Source organism: Myripristis murdjan, chromosome 7, assembly GCF_902150065.1.
Source record: "Myripristis murdjan chromosome 7, fMyrMur1.1, whole genome shotgun sequence".
NCBI lineage: Eukaryota > Metazoa > Chordata > Actinopteri > Holocentriformes > Holocentridae > Myripristis > Myripristis murdjan.
Window position 1 is genome coordinate 27,667,066 of NC_043986.1, and position 24,340 is coordinate 27,691,405.

General features: G+C 42.9%; 2 protein-coding genes across 2 annotated transcripts in view; both read left to right on the forward strand.

Moving 5' to 3' along the window:
- arfgef2 (ADP-ribosylation factor guanine nucleotide-exchange factor 2 (brefeldin A-inhibited)) overlaps positions 1–15,469 on the forward strand; it is a 29,496-nt gene extending 14,027 nt beyond the window's left edge. Inside the window, exons 17-39 of the mRNA XM_030055511.1 lie at positions 108–192; positions 626–797; positions 1,061–1,212; positions 1,383–1,511; positions 2,432–2,590; positions 3,348–3,495; positions 3,762–3,858; positions 4,029–4,069; positions 4,181–4,350; positions 4,566–4,717; positions 5,029–5,201; positions 5,715–5,875; positions 6,016–6,146; positions 7,313–7,442; positions 7,681–7,816; positions 8,194–8,332; positions 9,177–9,231; positions 9,609–9,717; positions 10,122–10,261; positions 10,552–10,729; positions 11,627–11,765; positions 12,293–12,410; positions 13,467–15,469. Of these exons, the coding sequence (XP_029911371.1) occupies positions 108–192; positions 626–797; positions 1,061–1,212; positions 1,383–1,511; positions 2,432–2,590; positions 3,348–3,495; positions 3,762–3,858; positions 4,029–4,069; positions 4,181–4,350; positions 4,566–4,717; positions 5,029–5,201; positions 5,715–5,875; positions 6,016–6,146; positions 7,313–7,442; positions 7,681–7,816; positions 8,194–8,332; positions 9,177–9,231; positions 9,609–9,717; positions 10,122–10,261; positions 10,552–10,729; positions 11,627–11,765; positions 12,293–12,410; positions 13,467–13,631 (3,079 nt within the window). The 3' untranslated portion in view covers positions 13,632–15,469. The remainder of the gene's footprint in view (positions 1–107; positions 193–625; positions 798–1,060; positions 1,213–1,382; positions 1,512–2,431; positions 2,591–3,347; positions 3,496–3,761; positions 3,859–4,028; positions 4,070–4,180; positions 4,351–4,565; positions 4,718–5,028; positions 5,202–5,714; positions 5,876–6,015; positions 6,147–7,312; positions 7,443–7,680; positions 7,817–8,193; positions 8,333–9,176; positions 9,232–9,608; positions 9,718–10,121; positions 10,262–10,551; positions 10,730–11,626; positions 11,766–12,292; positions 12,411–13,466) is intronic.
- An 842-nt stretch (positions 15,470–16,311) lies between these two features.
- The window catches only part of bcl2l1 (BCL2 like 1), a 31,093-nt gene continuing 23,064 nt past the window's right edge, over positions 16,312–24,340 (forward strand). Inside the window, exons 1-2 of the mRNA XM_030054991.1 lie at positions 16,312–16,462; positions 21,061–21,835. Coding sequence (XP_029910851.1) covers positions 21,281–21,835 — 555 coding nt within the window. The 5' untranslated portion in view covers positions 16,312–16,462; positions 21,061–21,280. The remainder of the gene's footprint in view (positions 16,463–21,060; positions 21,836–24,340) is intronic.

The window sequence follows — 24,340 nt, forward strand, 5'->3', positions numbered from 1 at the left end:
GAGAAGAGTGTGTGTTTACTTCTGGTGCTTGTCAGTCAGAGCTGATGACAACATGTGTGTCCAGTTCTGCTATTAAGTGTCACTCTGACGTGTGTTTACTCTTACAGACAGACACTGTTTGCCAGCGCAGACACTGCCTATGTGCTGGCGTACTCCATAATTATGCTCACCACAGACCTACACAGTCCACAGGTAAGAGCAGTTGATAATGCCTCTGCCCCACCAGCATGTTAAATGGTTTGCGAGACATTTCCTCATCATGGTGTCTGTGTCTGTCGCTGTGAGTGGAGGCACATTAACTGAACAACAATACACGATAGAAACTTCATAACACCATAGCTTAGCCATATGGAGTAAATGATCTGATTAGATGTTGGAGCATGTCGCTGCATCCATTTGCATATTAATTAGAAAAACATTTTCTTAAAACTTCAAGAAACAGTTTTTATCTGTACCACCCATGTATTCTATGAAGAAGAGTATGCTGTCACAGAAATATTTGTTGCTTAATAAAATAAGTTAAATTTATAAATTCATTAGCATACCTGGTTATGTTTAATATGTTATAGTGATTGTTGCAGGACATTAGGCCATAGTCATCCTCTTCTCTTCTTCATTTATATAGGTGAAGAACAAAATGACAAAGGAGCAGTACATCAAAATGAACCGCGGCATCAACGACAGTAAGGATCTGCCCGAAGAGTATCTGTCTTCCATATATGATGAGATCGCGGGCAAGAAGATCGCCATGAAGGAGAGCAAGGAGTATTCAATTACTCCCAAATCCAGCAAGCAAAGTGAGTGCTCGGTCATCACATTCATATCCTATCAGGACAGCTTGTTCAAATAAACCTCTGCGTCAAAGAAACATCTGTCTCTGTGAAGCGCAGGGAAGTAACTCACAGCCTGTTTCACCGGTGTAAACAGAGACAGCAGAGTAGTGATATATTGTCTTGTGGGATCGTGCAGGCTCTTCATCATCTGTCCACTGTTTGTTGTATTGGAATGCTAGACATCCACAAAAAAAAACGACTGAAAAATGTGCTGTCTTTTCCTGCAGGTGTAGCCAGTGAGAAGCAGCGGCGTCTGCTGTACAACATGGAGATGGAGCAGATGGCAAAGACGGCCAAGGCTCTGATGGAGGCCGTCAGCCACGCTCAGGCCCCGTTCTTCAGTGCCACTCACCTGGAGCATGTCAGACCCATGTTCAAGGTATGATATCACATTAACCATTTACCTTTGCAGTCCGTTTTACATTCTTGATTGCGGTAGATCAAATCTTCTGAGTGCAATTTAAGACCTGAGAAGTGAACAAGAAGTGACATTGTAAAAGTAATACTGCATGAAATGAGTGCTCTCCTGATGTTTTCTGTACGTTGCAGCTGGCGTGGACGCCCCTGCTGGCAGCTTTCAGCGTGGGACTGCAGGACTGCGACGACCCAGAGGTGGCCTCGCTGTGTCTGGAGGGCATCCGATGTGCCATCAGGATCGCCTGCATCTTCAACATGCAGGTCTCATGGGCATTTATTCACAGAACAGGCATTGTCTCGGGCTTACACTGGCATCATTTATGTTTGTTACACTTAATTTAACACTTCGACCAAACACTAAACACCAAAAACAGCAAACAACGCCGCCTCCCCATGAGAGTGCTGTCCTCTTACTTTTGAAGACATACCTGGTTTTTCAGTTTTTTGCCCTCATTAAAAAGCAATATTCCTTTTTTGAATCAAGCTCTTTTGAACTGTTTGCCTATAAATTTTACACTTCAAAATCACAGTAGTTGGCTACTGATCAAATCACTCTTGCCTGCTTGTGTTGCATTCAATTTGGCCTCAAAACTTGTATTCTCTTTCTAATAAAGACTGATCTGGGTTTTCAAAATTAAGGCAAAATTAAAGTAATTAGTCATCAAATTACCTTTTAGAGAAAAAAAATAAAGTAAATTAATAAAGTAATGAGTAACTTTTATCGTTTGTTTGTTTTTGAATAACTTCCACAACACTGCTCATGATTTAGATTTTTGCTTTATTCTCAAACCAGCTACATGATTTAGATGGATCTAGTGCCCATTTGAGTGGCCATGAGAGTTGTGGCCAACACTAAAATGTCCAGTTATCACCCATGAAAGCATCTCACTGCACTTAGTCATTAGTACAAGTGTTGTTGCTAGGCTACAATGCTGAATCATCATCACAAGCAAAGCAATTGTGGGTCCAGAGGACCACTTGACAATTAGCAATGGAAGAGAAAATCCAAACCAGGTACAAATGTGCAAATCAAGTCACCAAGTTGGTGAATGATAGAAGTCAGTAAAGTTTGGGAGTGGCAGATTTTCACTCATGGATTTTGTGCAGTTTCTTGTCACTGGTTAAAACCGCTTGAAACCATGACTGTGCAGTAACCAGGTTTATCCCCTGTCACTCTGTAGCTGGAACGTGATGCGTACGTCCAAGCCTTGGCCCGGTTCACCCTGCTGACGGCTAGTTCCAGCATCACCGAGATGAAACAGAAAAACATCGACACCATCAAGACCCTCATCACTGTGGCTCACACTGATGGAAACTACCTGGGCAACTCCTGGCACGAGGTGAGTGCCTGCTGCTGTGGTTTACACTCACTAGGCCTGCAGGAGGCAGAAAAAAAATAAACAGATTTGCTAAACTTTAACAAAAGCAATTCTGTAAATTTGTGGACACCTTTGTCCGGCAGATTGCACTGCATCTTAAAAAGGGGAAATGTTGCAATGTTACAAAAAACCTCCTCAATGTCTGGCCAATATGCTTTACAGTTAAAGTAGAAGAAGAGAGAGAGTTGAAAAAAAGAAATTAAGAGTATTGTACAGAAAAAAAGGGTTTTGAAAGAAAAATGCTATAATAATAGGTGTGCAAATCTGCAATCTCTTATAGTCACAGCAAAGCTATTCTCAGATTAACACAACCTTTCTAAAATCCTTATCACATACAACTCCTAAAAATGATTTGTATAATATCGTAGTATGTCACAATGTCTGATGCAATATACTCTGTCGGATCCTGTTTACCGGTAGATACTGTAACTCTTGTTGTAATCCTCCACCATTTTTTACTTGGAACTTGATTATTGATAACAAGTTGACTGTATTAGTCAATACCTCAGTTACCTTACTGAATAACTCACTAGCTGCTAAACCTCCTTTGAACTAAACCAATAAATGAGACATATTACACCCCAGCCTCCAAATTGCTGTGTGACATCCCCTTCTGAGTATGTATTTAAGACCAGTACCAGTGACCTCTGACCCCTGAGCCCTTGTAGGACTGGAACACTGTGTGGGACTGAACTTGGGGCGTGTCTCTGTGTTTTAGATCCTGAGGTGCATCAGCCAGCTGGAGCTTGCGCAGCTGATTGGCACAGGGGTGAAGACGCGCTACATCTCAGGGGTGGTCCGAGATAAGGAGTCCGGCATCAAGGGTTTCCCCGTCGGGACAGAAGAGTTCATGCCGCTGGGACTGGGTAGGAGACACGCACATGTTCATACTTTTATTATTGATCTTTAGCGGACATTTATTTTATTGTCTTATATTCACACTCAAACCCCTAATCCACACTTAAACTCAACTTTATAAAGGAGACATTTGGTCTTCTCAGTGACAGACATACAACGGCACAGAGACATCCTTCATTTATACCATGTCTGTTTTGCTTTTAAGAGTAACGCATCTTGATTGTGTGTGTGTGATGCATACATTATCTCATGTTAAATGTATGCGGTGTTGCAGGCACTCTTGTGGGAAGTCAGGACAAGAGACAGATGGCTCACATCCAGGAGTCAGTAGGAGAGACCAGCTCTCAGAGTGTAGTGGTGGCTGTAGACAGGTGAGATGATATACATAACACTCCTGTGCATAACATGAACAGTGTATTGCAAAACTGACCCACATCTGTTCTGAATCATTTCAAATCATTCAACTCACAGTAGCTAGTGGGTTTGTGTCAAAATGTTACTGTCACTTCCAAAAACTTAAGCCCCTTTTTTCAATTTGCAGAATCTTCACTGGTTCCACTAGGCTAGATGGAAATGCAATTGGTGAGTGTGTCATTTTTACTTTTCATTGATTCCCGTGTGATATCGCGTCCTCTGCCTGTGTCTCTTAGAAAAAGTGATTAATTGGCAGTACTGCTGTTTCATTATTTCCAGTGGACTTTGTGCGGTGGCTGTGTGCAGTCTCAATGGATGAACTGGCCTCGGCCCACCAGCCCAGGATGTTCAGCCTGCAGAAGATTGTGGAAATCTCTTACTACAACATGAACCGCATCAGGTTGCAGTGGTCTCGAATCTGGCAGGTCATTGGTGACCACTTCAACAAGGTCAGTAGGCCAAATGGAAATCATCATCACACATTCTCCCTCTACAGACATGTTAGGATGAGATAACATGTTTTTTGACTCTTTCACTCATGTTTAAAATGAGTATGCGAGACATGAGTTGACTGAAGTCTTGTTGAAAAATGATTTTTCTCGGTCCAAAAGAGTGATATGAATACGCAGCTGAGCTTTGATAATGGCTGGCCTGTGTCCCGTAGGTGGGCTGCAACCCTAATGAGGACGTAGCCATCTTTGCAGTGGACTCTCTCAGGCAGCTGTCCATGAAGTTTCTGGAGAAAGGAGAGCTGGCCAACTTCCGCTTCCAGAAGGATTTCCTCAGGCCATTTGAGCACATCATGAAGAAGAACAGGTAGAGATACAAATGGAGAAGCACAGAGGCTAGTGTAGTGCACACTTGTTCTTCCTGTTTAGCGTCTAATTTTAGACTGTCAGTGAACCTCTTCTAACCCAAAGTACAAAAAAAGATATTTTCCTCATACCCTAGTGGAGTCTAGTCAACATTCAACAAAGGATCCAAGGCTGCTCTCTCGCAAATTAAAGTCTTTTAATAAAAGGACTAGATTAGAAAAAAATGTAACAGTGTGTAGCAGCACTTTGCACTCTGATACTGTGTCCATATATACACACACAGCATTATAACCCCCTCCCCCTCCTCTGCAGATCCCCTACCATCAGAGACATGGTGATCAGATGTGTGGCCCAGATGGTGAACTCCCAGGCGGCCAACATCCGCTCAGGCTGGAAGAACATCTTCTCAGTGTTCCACCAGGCAGCCGCCGACCACGATGAGACCATAGTGGAGCTGGCTTTCCAGACCACCGGACACATTGTCAGTGAGTATAACTGAAGCTGCTTCCCTGGGGCAGCCATTTTGGCTCAAACGGTAAAGGCAAGAGAAAGAGGCCGTGTTCTATCACAGTGCTCAGCCGACAGTGTGGCTGAGAGGATGTAGCCAAGTGGCAGGAGCGGTGTTTTTCAAAATGCCTTATTTGGACTGGGTTTTGGATGCCATTTTGGCTCCGTGGATACAGCTGGAGAATGGCATTTCCCCGAAGTGTTTGTAGGGCATGAATCATTGTTGCCAGGTTATCGTATCCCGTCAGCTGTTGCTCCCACTCGTGGCGTAGAACAATTTGTGTTTTCATTAAGTGGAGAATATTTTTTGTTCATTTGATTTGGAGAATGAAAATGAAAAAAAAATCCTCACACTGGCCCCAGTTGTTTTTACCTTTTTCATGTGTGTGAGAAAGTGTGATCTGAAAGATCTGAGGACTGCTAAACCATAAACAAGAAATCACATCATGTGGCTAACACTTTCCCCCTTTCTTTTCCTATCTTCCCTTCAGTGAACACCTTCCAGCAGCATTTTGCAGCAGCGATTGACTCGTTCCAGGATGCAGTGAAGTGCCTGTCAGAGTTTGTGTGCAATGCTGCCTTCCCTGACACCAGCATGGAGGCCATCAGACTCATACGGCACTGCGCTAAATACGTCTCAGATAGGCCACAGGTAGGAATCATCACATCACATCACACCTCTTGTTTGGGCAGCAGGATTGTGTAGTGAACAGGCTGACTGGCCTTTAATGTGAAGTTATTTATAATTCCACTAATTCTGTTCCAATGACCTCCGCCTGTGTCCCTGTCCAGGCTCTGAGAGAATACACTAGTGATGACATGAACGTTGCCCCCGGTGATCGGGTGTGGGTTCGTGGCTGGTTTCCCATCCTGTTTGAGCTTTCCTGTATCATCAACCGCTGCAAACTGGACGTTCGAACCAGGTAGGAGAGAAGCTCAGACTGTAGCTGCTATTTTCAAGAACGATGGTTCGTCCCTCTTAACTCCAATATTACCTGTTTCATCTAGTGGTGTTTCACTAGTGGTGTTTTTTTTTTTTTATTTACAGTTGAAAGTCAGCAGAGACATAAAGGGAAAAAATTCTAAAATTTCTGCTAAAGTTAATGCTGTGATTGTTAGACTAATCAATAGAAAAGAAATTTAAAAAAATAAACCAGGACAGCCAAAGTTGATGATTGACTTCATGGCAGCCAGTTTGACTTGAAACAGCAGATAAACACAGGTGTTACTAATCACATTAATTAAGGTTCAGTTTCATTTAAGGCCTTGTTCAGACACCCAGGCCAAGTCTGTTTTTTGGCATATGCAGACTGTACCCAAATAGAATTTAGAAGCTCTGAAGAGCAAAAAAAACACATGAAATACAATTTTTGTGAATCGGATCTAAGCCACATTCGGAGGTGGTTTGAAATTGGATGTCTACAGATGGGTCTCAGTCCGGACACTCAAATAGGATTTCATACTGTCTTTTGCATCACTTGCAACACAACACATGACGACAAAGTCAAATCCACATTGACAAACGTCTCATTGTTCTGTGTCGGAAAGCTCAGTCATCAGCGTACGTAGTTACTGACGCCTACGTCCTTACCTCGGCAACCCATGCAGAGAGGTTGGAGATGTCTGGACACACAAATCCAGTCTGATCGCTTGCAAATAACAGTGTGGGCAGTGTGTCTGAAAGATCGGATGTTAGTGTACCTAAGTGTCTCTAGTGAGCCAGTATGAACAATAACAGCACTGTTAGACCTAAATGGAGTGGAACTTGAATTAATGTCATTAGTAACACTTGTCTTTAACTGTTATTCATGTCTATATAGTTGCTTTGAAAAAGGTCTATTCCCACGGCAGCACTGAAGACTAAAATGTTAAAAGCATGATCTTACTTTAAAGTGGATGATTTCAGTTCCACTGTGGCAGAACGTGACCCTGCATTCCTAGTAGAAATGGTAAAATCTTATGATGCAACACACAGAAACAGGAAGAGGGCAGCTTGCTTATATCACAGCACTAAAAAGGCACCATATCGTGCCTCCTTTGCTCTGGCTGGTTGACTGGTGCTTATTGTTTCCGTCTTTGCTTCTGACAGGGGTCTGACCGTGATGTTTGAGATCATGAAGAGCTACGGCCACACATTTGAGAAGCACTGGTGGCACGACCTCTTCCGAATCGTCTTCCGCATCTTCGACAACATGAAGCTGCCTGAACAGCAGACAGAGGTCAGAGGTCACTGCTAGCATATCAAAGGCCTCCATGTCCCATGTTTTTTTTTTTTTCATGTTTAACAAGTCAAAGACATATCGCATGATAGCCCACTCACTGTAAGTCAGTAGAGGCAGAAAACCCATAAGAATTGCCAATAATGATTGCAGGCATGCAGCATTTAAGCGGAGAAACAACAAAAAAAACAAAAACTTTGATTCATGTCCACTCATGTGTGTCTCTTTTCTCATCTAGAAAACCGAGTGGATGACGACGACATGTAACCATGCGCTGTACGCCATCTGTGACGTGTTCACTCAGTTCTATGAGCCTCTCAGTGAAGTGCTGCTAGCAGACATTTTCACACAGCTACAGTGGTGCGTCAGGCAAGGTGGGTGTCTTAAGACCAGTGTGGACTGACGCAAGGAGAAGACAAATAATTCACTCATTCTCTACATGATAAGCACCAAGTATTTTGTGGCAAGTATCTTGAGTTTGCAGTCATTTAATTAAAGATACCGATTAGTGATTGGACAGCATAAAATTGCAAATGAGATTTCAATTTGCAAGGGGCTGCATTTACTTGACTTGCTGAAGGTATTGTGGTGCTAGGCAGAGCTTATAAATCGAGGCGTTGATCAGCTGTATGTCTCGCAATACATGTCAGAGGAAACATGACCTATTGCATGCACGGTTTCTGTGCGCAGATGTTAGGCTTTTATGTATATATGGCAGCAGTTTTCTGAAGTACTGAACTTTCCACTGCAGACAATGAGCAACTGGCGCGGTCAGGGACAAACTGTCTGGAAAACCTGGTGATTCTGAACGGGGAGAAGTTCAGTCCCGAGGTGTGGGACATCACCTGCTCCTGTATGCTGGAGATCTTCCAAAACACCAGCCCACACGCGTAAGTCCTTAACAACCACACTCATAGGCAGGCTTGAGGGTCAGGTCAGTTTCATTTCACTGAAAATGAAAATAGTCTGCATGTTAAGATGCTGATGACGTCATTCATCCACTCAGCTGCTGTAGCATAATACATAGCATATGTAATTTTTTTCCCTATGGAAAAACATAATTGATTGGGGACTTTAACCATATCAGTTTACATCGGATTTCATTAACACAGCACAATTCCCATATTGAAGTGCAGTGCAACGCACTTTACGTGGCGGAAATAAATATTAGGAAACAGGAACATACAGAAAAATTAGCGATAAATCATATGAAATCATCACCTGTGGAAAATGAAAGTTGAATTTGAAAGCAAGTCGATTCAGCAAATAGTTGTGGTCTGGGATCAGTTCAGTTTGAATTCACCCAACTCAACTATAAAATGAAACTGCCACTCTGTAGTAATAATATGGCATTCCTTCTCTGATTTCCATCATGCCAGCCTTTTTAATATAAAACATGATCAACTTATAAAGAAAATCTACTTACTGAATTGCATGAATTGAAAGTCAATTGGCCCTAGCACTGCTGAAATATTCTGTTGTCTATCAACACTGAAGCATTTGCTCTTTACTGTGCTGTTGACATTCAACACAGGGGTTCAACAGTAGTGATTTAACGTGAATGATGATGTGACACAGATAGTAAATCTACAGTGTAATGGTAATTTAATCTAGGAGAGATAACAGCCTCAGAAGCAGTAGTTTGTGAATTAGGGCTAAAGTACTTCAACATTGTTGTGCTTTAGAGCTGTGACAGGAAGTTGTCAACATGTGACTGTTTGCTTTTCACATCAGCTTGTTGACATGGCGACCGGCCGGACAGGAAGAGGACTCCGATGTCAAACATACAGTAAGAAAATAAACTAACTTTATTGCTGAATAAACAATAACGACTTAAAGCAACGGCTTAGACGAAGCCTCAGACTTCCTGGCATGCTGGAATTATGACACTCATATGAGATTATCCCTACCTGGAAGGGATGAGATCATCTGATAATCTCAGATCAGATGTGGTTATAGATTCAGCCTACACTCCTCCAAAATATATCTCTATTTTTTAGTGAAACCTCCAAATTTAGGTTCTCCTTAAGTGAAGGGCACCCACAGAGACAGTAATTTAACATCCCTCATCAGGAAAGCAAATGATTTGATTACAACTGTGAATTTTCCACTGTGTCTGCGGCTGACCTGTTGACATCCACGGTGTGTGTGGCTGTGTTTCTCCAGGACGCTGATTTTGACAGTCAGTCCCAGAGCAGCTATGACAGAGCTCTGTCTGACAGAGGACACAGCCAGATGTCCAGTGACGACACCTGGAAGGGCAAGTCCAATGCCAGTGAGTATGCAGGCACACACGTGCCTACCCAGCTAGGACAAGACTGGATGCTGTACGCTATATTAGTCAGTGTTTGCTAATATTTAAATTATTAATATTGTTTGGAACAAGTTTTATGGAGTTCTGCCATCACCATATTTTTCATGGATTGCGCTGAAGCCAGTTTGTAGTTTTTGGTACCCAATCAGAGATTTACGCGAAGTGGTGCACCTGCTATGCATTTATCACCTTACTAATGTAATCCAAGCACAGAATTGCATCAAATTACAAAAGGAATTTAACTTTTTTTTCATTGTTTATGTTTCCAGCTATAAAAACAGAGCAGGAGCATGAAATCAAAATGATGCTTTTTACACTTTGACACCGATATATCTCTCATTCTGTGTTACCTGTGTGTGCTGCAGGAGTGTCAGACCAGAAGCTGTTTGCAGGGCTGCTGATCAAATGTGTGGTGCAGCTGGAACTGATCCAGACCATCGACAACATCGTCTTCTACCCAGCCACCAGCAAGAAGGAGGATGCCGAGAACATGGCAGCAGCGCAGGTGGGTCACAACAAGCGGCCACATGGGCTGTGCATCGAATTTGGTTTTGGTTTCTTTTATGATAGCTTCTCTTTGCATTCGAGGAAACAGCTGACACTGTTTTCAGAGCAGGAAGATGAGTATTACAAAAGATATTAGTGAAATACAGAGAGAAATGCTCTGTAGTGGTCAGAATTTTTGTATATCAAAATGTGTTAAAGAAGCTTTGCTCTTGACAGAATGAGATTTGGGTGTTTTTGCGGTTGCCTGACAGAACTAAACTTTGTTGTCCTTCTCTCTCCTCCTGTTAGAGAGATGCTCTGGAGGAGTGGGAGGCGGAGGCAGGGGAGCTGGGCCCAGACCAGGGCATGTACAGACACCTGACCTCCCAACACCTCTTCAAGCTGCTGGACTGCCTGCTGGAGTCACACACCTTCGCCAAGGACTTCAACTCCAACAACGAGCAGAGGACAGCACTCTGGAGGGCAGGTACATACAAATTAGGAATACAATTCTACAAAGCAGAAAAGGACAGAGGATTTTTTTTTTTATTATTTTATTTTTCACCCTATCTCTTGTATTTGATTTTCACCAGCTTGCTTTGAGATCGCTGAGTTCACCAACACTGACTTTTTCAGCTGTTGCACTTAGTTATTCTGGATAACTCAGTGCCTAAATGGAATAGTAAATACTACTGCATTTGGTTGTGGTCTTTTGGTTTTGGCCTTTCCAAGCTTCAAGGCTTTGTCTGTTTCTAACATCAGTGTGTCTGCAGGTCCTGAAAAAGAATCTTCCTTTATATACTCTCTCTTAAATTCCTGAAATTATAGTGTCTGAATTCCTTTTCCATAACTGCCTTAACAAGGTCTGGAAAAAAGTAAAATACAAAGTTTTATGTTACTTCCAGTTTTGGAAGTGCTGTTGCAACCTAAATGTTGCTGATTACATTTTATATTTGAGTGTTTTAGCTGATGCTCACATTCGGAGCAATCAGCACCTAACAGGGTAGGCGTTGGGTGTCATTGCACTGCGACAGGACGCGTCGCTATCACGGGGAATGACACTGAAGCCTTCTGGTTGCAGGGTGGTTTGGAGAGCATCAAGAGAATGGTTGTCCTTGTGCTGTGTTTTTCCAATGAGAATTCAACCCACTCACACAGGCCTATAATCTCATCTGTCTGAAGTTGGTTTCATTTTAATGTTGAGTACAGTTGCAACAACAGCCTTGCATTTTATTTTGGGATTCATATGCTCTTGAATAGCTTTAATTTTTCTTTGATGAAACATGCAGACAAAGTTCATTCATTTCTCCAGGTGCCACTGCCTGCGTTATTTCAAGCGCCGATTCTTTATGTATCTCTGTTAACATCACTGTCTCTCCCTCAGGCTTCAAAGGGAAATCAAAGCCCAACTTGTTGAAGCAGGAGACGAGCAGTCTGGCCTGCAGCCTCAGGATCCTGTTCAGGATGTACTCTGACCCTCAGCTGCAGCACTCGTGGCCTGACATCCAGACCCGCCTGCTGCTGTGAGTGACATGTGCCACTGACACGCTCTGTAGATGGGCAGTGCAAACTGAACCGAAGAAGGAAGACAGTGAAAGAACAGTTTGTTATTGGTGTTATCATAATTGTTCAGCTCCATTACCTCAAAATGTTGCTAAACGTGTCACAGCCCAGTTAAACCAAAGATAAATAAGCACCAACCATGTCATTTGCACAACTGGTGTTTGTTCCATTGTGAACTTTGTTTTGATCTGTGGTTATACTGCCATTCCTGACTGCATATTTATGCACTGTAGACTGTGCTAATAGTACATATAATATGTCATTTATATGCCATTGGCTTATCATTATTTCTTTGTAGCCTCTTTAACAGAATTCATACATTTGAGAGCAAAATTGCCAATTTCAGATCTGCTCAATGTGAACTCTTGATAGTGATGTGGCAGCTGCAGTCTGCCAGCTGACTCACCCTGCCTATTTGGCGTTGTGGAAAACATCATGCTTGTGTTAGAAGTAGTGTAACCGCAGTGTGTTGCGTCCTGTCTCTCAGGGTGTGTAGTGAAGCTCTGGCCTACTTCATCAGCCTGACCTCAGAGAGCCACCGAGAGGCTTGGACCAGCCTGCTGATGCTGCTGCTCACCAGGACGCTACGGCTGCCCGACGAAAAGGTATACACACCCAGTCTATTACCAATTCCAATTTGAGAGACACTGACAGACAGATCTATGACACACACATACAGAAAATGACCTCCTTTTCCCCTCCTGTCAGACGCACCATTATTTTGAAAGCAACTTCAGCCCTGCTCACCCTTGTCAATTACATTTTTTCGACTGTGAGCTTACTTCTGTACCCTTGAGCTCTTCTTGTTGACATAACTGACAGTGAAAACTATTTGACTAACAAGCACAGGACAGGCCTGCATTTTCCTTACAGCTGCACATTTGATTTCAACAGAGACGGGGTCAGTGGTAGCTCCAATAGTAGGTAAAGGGTAGAGTTTTTGCATGTAGACAAGGGATGACCAAGGCCTGCATGTGCAAACATGGAAGTCTGGACTGCAAGTAAGTCCAACTGGGATTAAATGTGAACCCGGATCAGAAGTTAGCCGGGGATGGGATGGGGCAAAATTGCCTTTGAAAGTTGATTTAAAATCTTAGCCGGTTTAATGAGACAGATGATTTGTTGGAGCTGGTGACTGGGGAGATTCTGTCCAAATTTCTTCCCTCTCCTGGAAGGAAAAATGCAGTGGTGTTTGATGAGAAAAGAACCAAGTACACAGCCTGAAGCAGAAGAAAATGTCGACACAATGCAGACAGCAGTCAAAGAAAATGTCAGCCCCACACAAACTGCTACATTCGCAAAAATCATAAAAAACTTCAGCCTTACAGAGTGGAGGATGGACTGGTGGGTAGCAGAGAGTGAAGAAAAATGCACCATCCTCTCCTGTGAGGTCTGCTTTAAATTAGAAATAAGAAAGAAGCTAATACAACTCTTAAACATGTCAATTGAATGTTTATTGGCCAGTATATAATGCAAATTTACACTTTTGTAATTAAATAACCTTGCCCCCAAAAAGGAGAGAATGGCTGGACAAAAAAATCCCTCTGGAGAAAAAGAAAATAAACGTGTGAATGTGGAGATGTGACTGGGCTGAATGAACTGTTTGGTGCTAATTCATGGCTTCATGTGTTTTCTTGCTTCTGTTTCTTCTGCTTCTGCAGTTCAAGCCCCATGCATCCTGCTACTACCCCCACCTGTGTGAAATGATGCAGTTTGACCTGATCCCTGAGTTGCGGGCCGTCCTCAGACGTTTCTTCCTGCGCATCGGCTCCGTCTTCCACATCGCTGCTCCCGAGGGGGCACACTGTCGGACGCCCGCGTCCTAGGCTGGGCAGATGCAGGGATCGCTGGAGGGCTGGAGGAACTGAGATGATGGAACTGATGGGTTGAATGGGTGAACTATAAGGCATTTAGAGAGACCCCCCTCTCTCTTCTGGACAGAAGCAGTTTACAGAGGGGCAACAACGTCAGGAGAAAGATGACAGAGACTGTAGCTATTCTCTCTCAGATCAGGACTCTTTTGAAGTGCAATGTTCTGCCCTTGTCTCGGATAGAGGAGAAGCATTCAAGTGTTCAGTTTTTCTCCTGCATTCCACCTGTAGAAACTTTCCTCTCCTGTCCTTCATCCTTCTTTTCTCTTGGGGATGAACAGCACTGTGAGCAGGACAGGCCTCGCCGCTGACTGTTGTCCGTTGTCATCTCCCCAACTCTCATCTCACAATGTAATGACTAGAAAAGACCTGTAAACAAATAATTTATTGATATTGTTGCAAACCCTGTTCCTGATTTTGTTTTGTTTGTTTCTCCTTGTAGTTTTTTTTTTTTATGAAGAAAAATGTTTATCTAACCACTTAAAAAAAAAAGGAAAAAACAAAGACACCTTTGAATTTGATGAACCTTACAATTTCCCTAGCAGCAAAGTTCCTTTGGCCGCCCGTGCCTGTCAGAAAAACAATGACACCATGAGTGTCGCCCTGATTGTGAGTTTGATGATTAGATCAAAATCCATTGTGGTACCGGAACCCTCTATCAGTGCCCATCCTAAAGCTTTGTATGACTGACAGGTTTATGTCCTGTCTTAAAAGTCACTGACTGTGGCTAGTGGGCTCATTGTTGGCAAAGAGACGGAAGACCCTTCAGCTGCAAGTTACAACAACCTGCATCCCTGTGACAACACTATCAAAGATCCAGCTGATCTGTAGCCCAGAGCTCATTCATTTCTGTGACGTCTCATGCTTCTAGCCTGTGCTGAGCCACACCACATCACCCTGTCATCTTCATTACAGTTGCCTGTCAGTGAGATTTTAATTATTAATTATGATCACTTGCATTAATTTGTTGTGATTTTTTTTTTTCAAGATTATTGCTAGTTTACAATGAGGAGCTGGTTCAAACACTGGCTACTTCCCTGCACCATTCATTCCTTGTTGTGTTGACCCCGTCAGCCGTTATAAACTGCTCTGATGTTGGGGAACAGAAATCGGCTCTTCTAGGTTGTAGAATTACAATTGGCTCTCAGCTCCTTTGAATGAGTCCTTTAACAGGCCCTACACTGTAGACGCTGTTTGTATTTTTTTTATGCTCACAAACGATTGTATTCACCCTCCCCTCTGCTTGAATGGTTTTCTATTTTCCACAGTATTGTGCACACATGTTACCATTTGTGTTGGGGAGTTTGCTCATGTATTAACACCGCTCAGTGTACCATCTTGCTCTGGATGATCAGAAAGCCAGTCAGTGTTGTGTGTCACATTCAGCAGCAGAATTCAGCCACAGAAGGGTTCAGGAATGAATGAAAACCAAAACTCTCTCTACTACAGAAATAATGGAACCCCCCCTGTAGTAATGCTTTGTAGTTTATTCCGCTCCTTTTTTTTTTTTTTTTTTTTTTTTTTTTTTTTAAGAAGGATGTATGTAATTATTTAAAGTGCATTTAAATATTTTTTGAAAAGCATTCCTTCCCTCGCAAATATGGATGTCTACTTTTTTCCCTAAAGCTAGGGAACATATAAATATATATACAGTATATGGAGAACTACAGACTGTAAAGTTTTCAATGTAAGATACATAGAAATGAAAGTGCTATACGGTTCTATACATAATATTGTGATGTAATCTTCCAAGCATTTGGTGAAGTAATCAATAAACCCTGAATTCTGATCCAGCCCACTGCCTTTTGATTCAGCTCCGGAGGAAATTGTTGACTAGGAGGTATGGATATCATTAATGATGAAATTTATAGTCTTTGTTATATTTAACATATGAAATTGTATTAACAAAACGGAGGTCCGGTGTCATGGTCAGCTACAGTATAGCCACTCTGGAACTGGAAGGACATTAAAGCAGGGTGTCTGTATGCTGACACAGGGCTTTAACCCTGGCTTGCGAGGTTGAAGCTAAGTCTCTTAAGCTACAAGTCCAACCTCATGTCCCTTTTTATCATTTTTCTCATGTTTCTGCGAATACAAAATGTGCATTTTACTGGTGGGTGCCAGTTTGGGGAAACAGCATTGTCACTTTGGTGTTAAGGCTGACCACAGGGTGGCGCTCTGCTCAAAGTGAACGTCAGAGTGCAGGGCGCTATATTTTGGGGTAACAAAGGTTACCATGGAGACCTGTCACATCCTTTGTTTTGGGAAGTAAAGAGGAATATTGGGGAAGGATATTTGGTTACTTCTTGTCTAACAGCTGCTAGATACACATTCAACAAGGAAAACATCGTTTAAACCCATAAACCAGTAGCTTGTGACAGTTGCACTAAAATACCACGTTTAAATTAAAAAAAAAAAACTGCAACTAACGGAAACTAGCCTGCTACTCACCAAGTTAGCCAGCGATTCCTCGCGGCTAGTTGGCTAGCTCGTAACGTTATGCTTTGCCAGAAAGTGGCGCTTAAATGGCTTTCTCCAGCGAGAAACCATAGTTTTCTCCTTTATGCTTTTCGGTAGCTTCTCTGTATTGAATGAAGCAGTCGGTAAGTTGGAAGGAGCAGACTGGCATACGTAGATAGTTGTGGGCGGATCCAGCAGCTAGCTAGCTTATCGCTGGCAGCTTTAGCCAGGCAGGCTAGCAGTCACGGACATGATTCCTCCTGCTAATGTCTGGATTGTGTGCTGACCGAGCCGCCAGACATGATTTTATGGGGACTACTATACAAGTAAGACTTTCTAATTAGTTTGCAAATGTAATTCTGGTGTATGAAGTTGGTGTGTCGGCTAATTTACACGAAAATCGGTAATTGAGATGTGGCTTTGCCATTCTGAATCCAGCCAGAGGAGGATTTTCCGGGCAGCTCGACAGATTGGAAAGAATGCGCAGCCGTATCTTTTTTCCCCGGCTTGCTTAGTTCGTCAAACCCCGTGCTATTTGTTGCGAAATATCATTGTAATTGCTCTAAATAATTCACCACTGTAAATACACCTCAGTTGGTTTTCAGGCTGCGAATTTGCGAAGCCTTGCAACCCCTGTCACTGACAGCCATTACATTTTCAATGGCCATCTCCAGTAGTACAGGCGGAGCTGTTTCTGTCTGTAATGCCCTGGTGTTGACTTAGTTTTATTATGCTCATTAAAACTACTGTGTTGACGCCTATTTAGGGCTGAACAGAGGGTGGTGGCCCAGAGGAACATTTTAAGGCGTTGCGATTAAAGGTCCTACCCTGTATTTATGATAGGATAATAGAATGGAAATCTTTGATGCCTTCAGGTGCTCACAGTAAGTAAGTAACTTAGCGCTTTTGCAGTTGCTTGAGTTTGGAATGGGTTTCGGCTGCGGATAACATATATATTTGTTTTATACATTTAAGCGACACTAAGCTACTTGGTCCAGTTGATCCAGTGACATTGAACAGCCAGTGTGATGTCGTTGTTTAAGTAATGCAACACAACTGAAAGATAAACAAATGGTGGAAATAGCAAAACAATCCTAATTATGTGCACAGGATGTCATGGCTTTTGTGCCCTCTGATCCCTAAACGTCCCATATCAGCAACTGAATAACAGAAATAGATTTCCAAAGAGGGGTTTTGGGACAAAGCGGTCCCTAGCAAAGTAAAGAAGAGTAATTTCACTAATGTTTCTGCTCTTGGATGGATATGCTCCGGACATCTTATCACACGAGTTTGTGGTCTAAAGCGTTCTCGTTTTCAGTGCTCTTATTCATGTTTCGGGAACCCCTGCGATAGACAAGGCTTTCCAAGTCTTACTGACAACTTCATGTGCTTGTTGTGCGCTCCGGTTTTGATTTCGACATTTCTGACAGCACTTGAAAGCCGCATATCTGTTACGTAATGAAATGGGAAGTGCTGGACGTGCTGGTGGGATGGAGGAGCGGACCACAAGTACATGGGGCGGACACGGTGCATACGTAGCAAAGTGGTGTTACCTTCCATTCTTGGATTTTGACAGCTTTTCGTAGGACATCGTGACAGATTCAGGACAGCGGAGCGTACACTGAGAGAAGTCGTGAACACCTGCGTATCACAGCATCTTTTTTTTTTTTTTTTTTACCCCTCTTTGCTGGTAAGGCGACATTCCTCTGTTTGTGTGCTGTAGTCGACTCTTTAAAGAGAATTATTGTTTTGTCGTGAGTTTCACATCGGTTTGAAGATACGCCATGTATAGCCCGCATTTCAGTTTCCAAAGACGGGGACAAAACAGCGTGTCACCTCCCTGGTGGCTCATCGTAACAGTGCGCCGTAATAAAGCTAAACATTACAACTTGTTCATTTGGTTTAATATTTGACCGATCGTCATAAACATGTTGCATTGAGGTACCGAATTCCGTGCTGGGTTGCGACTTCATTAAATGCCATGAGTGGCTGTGTGATGTTTACATCCGTGAGGACAAGTCGAGCCACGTGTTGGTGGCTTGGGACCATGTGGCCAGTGTAAACACTACAGCCTGGTGGGTCTTTTATCTGCCACAACATGCGATTTCTGCCTTTATATAGGATATTAGGCTAAAGTAGTTTGCTGAACGAATGATCATCAGTCTCAGTAATTCTTCTATTTGTATGTGCGATAAAGCTAAAGCATTTGGCGTAGATGGCCAGCAGCCAAAAAAAAAAAAAAAAAAAAAAAAGATTTCCTCTCACTGTGTTGGGCTTCCATTGTGCTGTAAGGAGGAGTTGTTATGTATTATGTAATAATAGCCCCGCTATTTGCACGGAGTTCCCCGTCCATCCGCTTCACACAACGCTTATTAAATACAATACTCAATCATTTAAAATGTCGATATTAGCATAAGAAAGGTCAGGTTCCCGCATGATAAGAAGCGCAGTGTGGGATCATCACCAGGTCATGTTCCTCCCACATCTTTTTGTGTGGTTGCAGACAGACACCAGTGATTGGGACGAAGCAGCAGCGACATGAGGGAACAAGAGTCTCAGACTTTACCGTCAAGATTATTCCCGTAGCCAGCAATTAATAATTAATCTCTGTGCTCTTCTCACAATTTCAGTGTGTATTTTTGGAGCCAGGTTGTTCTGTTAATATGGGGGTCTTTTGTTTAAGGATATTGTAGAGGGTGAGCCCAACCTAAACTGGGATTTACCAGACTCTTTATGTTGACATAAAGCCTTATGAGGTAAACACATTTTAATGAGCAGCATTAAACTCATGTGACTGAGTTATATATAAGAACAGGGTCCTAAGGGGAGGAAAACCAGTGTTTATCAGAAAATATGGTCGGTTTTCTTTAAAGTGGTGTTTGCTTTATGTTGATCACCAGATGGTAGTCATAGTGTACCCACCTTGTGATTTACCGCTGCATCTCTGGGCTTCACACTAAACCACATGGTGCAGTGACAGCAGACAGAGAGGGAAATGGCTTTGTTGGGTTGAAATGGCATGCTGCTTTCACTATGGACACTTTCCTCAAATTTTAAATTTCTATTTTCAGATCTAAACTTCTCTGATAGTTTGGAGCCATTTGTTTATATGGATACACAATATATATTTTCCTCTGATAAGTGGGTAATTTAGATAACTGTTATTGTTTCAATGATGTAGTTTAAGCCAGAAATTCCACCTGCTAATGTGACGTTTTAGTCCAAGACAGTGAAGACAGCCAGAAGTGTTTTTTCCTAATTCAATAATGTTTATCTGTTGTGACTGGCTGTCATTAGACATTGTTATTTTAAACAAGCACTCTATACTGTCTGTTGTATAGTGCATTATCTTAAATGTGACCAGGTTTTCTATTGAATTGATATAAACTGCACTGTTGTCTGTTGACACTTTAAGAAAGAAAAAGAGAAATATTTGTTAAAAATTGACTAATTAATGATATAGCGAGTCGATATAGCCAATATAGTGAATTTTTGAGTGGAATAAGACTTTTCCTGTGTGGATGTGCACCTATTTTGCAGAAAATATAGGATCAGTAAATAGCTAAATAAACATTAGTATTGTTCAGTCTCAATCATCTGCCAGCCATTTAAATAAACAATAATAAAAATATATTTATATGGTGTATCAATTGCTCTTGAATTGAAAAAAAAAGATCAATTTATCTCCAACTTACCCAAAGCATCTTTTTCTGCATTATATGACAACGATCAGGGCTCGAAATACCCACCTGCAACCTGCAATTTGCAGAATAATTTTCGCGATTGCATAAAAAAGTAAAAACAACTTGCAATTTTGCAGGCAAAAAAAATCCAGGTAATTTTGTCCTCTTCCACCCAATCTGGCTTGTAATAGGTCCAATAAAGAATGAAAATGGTTATAAACAGTTTTCAGTGTGATTTCTTATTAATAAAATCTGCGAATACCCGTAAAATATTTGGCGCGCAAGATGCAGGTAGTGCTCTGTTCACTTCCGTGTTGTAAAACTCGAGCAGTTCTCCTTCCCAGTATGCTGATAAGTCATGTGACACTTACATAGTCAGCACACAAAATATGGAAGACGCCGCCAAATTGCAGAAAAATTTTGCAGAAAACAGAAAAAAAGTATTTCGAGCCCTGCCGATATATCTGACATGGGCCAATATCGGCTGATAATATCGGACAACCAATATATATCGGTCAGGCTCTAATATTATTCATCCGTGTACTGTTTTCTGTTTTTTTTTTCTTCTGTACAGCAAGACTCTTTGTTATATACTGACATTTAGGAATAATATCAGTTTTCCTGTGATTTTTATAAGCTATCAGTGTCCTTCAGATACCTGTTACATTGGTTATTTTTACTTATTACTTTTAATGAGCAGCTGACATTCTCCTCCTGTGGAAAAAAAATGATGTCCTTGGGATCAAACCAAATCATTAATTAACTCTAAGAATTCAGAAGTACTGAGGGGAAAATTGGCCAGTTTTTCATGTCGATGCGAGGTTTCTCTGGCCTCTCCTATGCTATGCAGATCTGTGTCAGCAACAGAGACTGCCTGCTGTTGAGAAGACCGAGATGCCTAGATGTTGGGACTGCAGGTCAGAGGTCACCGATAAGGAGACAGTGGCTGTCTGTGTGGGCCCTCAGCCAGCCTGTCCCTCTGATCTGTCCACACATCTTCCTCACACACTCACACACACACCACTACTCTCATGAATATCATCGCCATCTGCTCCATATGTAAAAGACCAATTAGAGAGGTGCTCTTTGACCCAACCTGTCCACATTTTATTTGAAAGTCTGCAGCCACCTCTGTAAACCTCTACTCTCTCTCTCTCTCTCACATACACACACACACACACACAGACACAACATCATATAGACTAGCCAGACTTTGACCTTTCATTGTTGTCTCTCTACAGGGCCTGAGCCGATTCATCAGCCTTGTGTAGGTTTTGTTTTTACCCCCCAACCGTCCTCTGGGTAACTGCAGACCATGCTGGTCTGAGTCTGAACAGAGGAAACGGAGGGAGAGAGCCTGGCATAGTGCGTGTTTACTTGGACACAGGAAGGCTTGAGGAAGACAAGAGCAGATACGGACCAGAGCAAAGACAGGGAAAAGACTTGAACCTTAAATTCACAATGTCCCAAAACAGAGAACTGGTGGTTTTCTACATAACCTATAAACTCTCCCAGAGGAACTATCCTTTCAACCACATCGGGCTCATAGAGTCCCCAAACAGGACTGATGGGGGGCAGGCAGGGGCGGCCGAGGAACAGCGGGTAGCGACACATGCCAACGGGACACTCAACGGCACGAGTCCGGGCACCCCGCCGGCATCGCCCTTGCGGCGGGAGCGGTCGGCGTCCACGACGAGCCTGGACGCGGTGAAGGAGGCCCTGCGGGACTCGGCCAACGAGTTCGAGCTGCGTTACGCCCGCGCCTTCAACGACTTGCACGACCAGCTGCACATCACGCCGGCCACGGCCTACCAGAGCTTCGAGAGCGTGATGGATGAGGTGTTCCGGGACGGCGTCAACTGGGGACGCGTGGTCGGGCTGTTCGCGTTCGGCGGCGCGCTGTGCGTCGAGTGCGTGGAGAAGGAGATGAGTCCGCTGGTGTCAAGGATCGCCGAGTGGATGACAGTCTACCTGGACAACCACATCCAGCCCTGGATCCACAGCCAAGGAGGATGGGTGAGTCTCTCCCTCACACACAGAGGGGAGTTTGCATGTCTGGGGTGCATTTATGTCCGTGCTTGTGAAAGTGACTGAAATGTTGGGGCTGTAGTCTGTGGGTCATTTGCAAACACAATATCTACAGGCAGTTTAAAGAAACACTTAACACAGAATACCCCCCCACACACACACACACACACATTTGAGTTCCTGTGAGGCGTATTTGTTCCTTGCCTTTAGGTATTTAAAGAGAAACTTCTCTGTCACTGAAAACACCTAAAACACCGAAAAACATGATTGAGTCCTGCTTATTGGAAAATTATATTGCCTTTTCCCAGTTTTTTTTTCTTCCTCAGTTACAGATATTGTGATGTATTAGAGCTGATTATCTGACAATTTATTTCATATCGCAGAATCACCTGTATCATGGTACCATTGTTATCAAGTAATTCCTACCCTTAGTGGTGTGTTTGCTGTATCTTTTAAAGGTTAAACACATTTGTCCCTGCAGTATAAATGTATCATGTATTATGCTCGGGCAATATGCACAATTTCATATTATGATATTGTCTTGTTGAGTAATCACAATATTCAGTTTTAATGATTTATTTTAGCAGAGTGGAATGATTGACCCAACCCATCATTTTAAAAAATCCATCCATCAGTATTGTAGGAGATACCACATTCGGTGGTAAATATCGCAGTATCTGATATTACTAGATATCAGCCCAAGCCTACAATATGATGTATATGGCAGAGGCCTTCACCAAATTTTGACATGGCACAGGGCTGCTGGCTCTGAGTGTAGGAGAAAAGATTTCAGATTAGACGGAACAGAGGGAAAAATAGAAAAAAATGGTGGTACACAAAAAGCAAGAGAGACCTAAAAACAGCGGGTTAGAGGCTGCGCCTAAAACCAGCAAAAAGAGAATGTTTGTCTGTGGTCAGCAGCTGGTTCAGCTGTTCTCTAATTGATCAGCGGCGTGGAGCTCAACGAGCTGAATCGAAGTGGGAGCTTAACAGGCTAGATCAGGGCTTTGGGTGCGCTCTGCAGCCTGCCTGCCTGGGGATCGAAGTTCTCTCATCTCAGGGGGGGGGAGTGAAGTCCAGGGCTTTTACAGATAGCCCTTTGTTTTACCCTGGCCGGTTGATTGGCTCGGCGCTTTCTTTCTTTTTTTTTTTCCCCTGCACTATCTGTCCATTTCTCTCCTCCTGTCCTGCCCTTTCTTCTGTTGTGTTCTTCTCCAAGGCAGCTGCCTGCAGATGAAAGCCACGTTTTCTCTGGGGTCATCAAGGAGCGGGCTGTCCTGTTCCTCGCCCTCCCTGTGTGTGTGTGTGTGTGTGTGTGTGTGTGTAGAGGAGTGCACTGACAGAACAGTTCCAGGATGCTTGAGGTCAGCTCTTTCCTTTGTGATGTTGTGCCTGGCATTTGATGGTATGAAGGAGAGCAGCAAGGGGAGGGGTTGTTTATGTTGGCTCCACAGGCGTATACGGCCAGGTCGCAGGTCGATCCTATGGAAACGCACATCTGATTGGTTGTGTACCTACAGTGAAATTCCATATAATCCCAAATCTAGTGGTTAATGATATTTCCAGAACTTAATTTGACAATATTTTCAGAATTTTGGATTGTACTATGGTGGAGTCGTGGTAATTCAATTTGAGAAATAGTTTTGTTTTTGGTTTAAAAAACACAAACAATCTGGTTAATTGAATTTGGCAGGATCATCTTGATTATATCAGGTGTCGTCCTATCAGGGGTTTCACAGGATGCCTCCTTCTCCTCCACATCTCCGCTCCCAGACATCAACAAATGCTCATGATGTGATGCTCATAAAACAGCCCTGCCCCCATGTTTTCACTGGTTGTGTGACCAGTAATAACGATGAGCAGCATATAGATCGTCATGTTTACATTTTGTTTTGACGCTCAGTTGCAGCGGAGGCGTATTGTTTAATCTCTACTATACAGTACCAATATACTGCCTACCACGAGGTTGACCATAGCGAAGCTCAAATTGATTGTTATTTTTCTGGTGTTGCCTTGAAACCTGGAGATAACACAGATTAGAGAGAGTGGCGAGGATGAAGTCATCGAGGCAGGTGACAGGGTGCAGGCCGCAGGCAGATAATTGATACAAAAAGGCTAAGGCTCGGCAACATACTGATGTTAGTAGCTCATTTATTTCAGGCATGTTGTGTCATCCTCCTCCTCGCTAGCTCTTTGAGATCTGGTCATGCTGCCTTCTCATGAAAACCTCCACTTAAGGTTTGGTGCCACACGTTTTGGCTCTCACATAAATTTCAAGTTTATGGGGATTCTTGTGTGCTGGGAATGTTTCTTTCTTAGCCCCATGGTCCAGGAAAGCCACTGCAGTGCTTCAAAAATACAGTTGGAAAGTGGATGAGTTTTGTCCTGATTCCTGAAAAGCTGCTTTTCAGAGAAATGGTTAATGGACCATACCAGTGATTTGGAATGTTTGGTCCATTTACTACAGTTTCCTCAAATTTTTACTGTGGACCA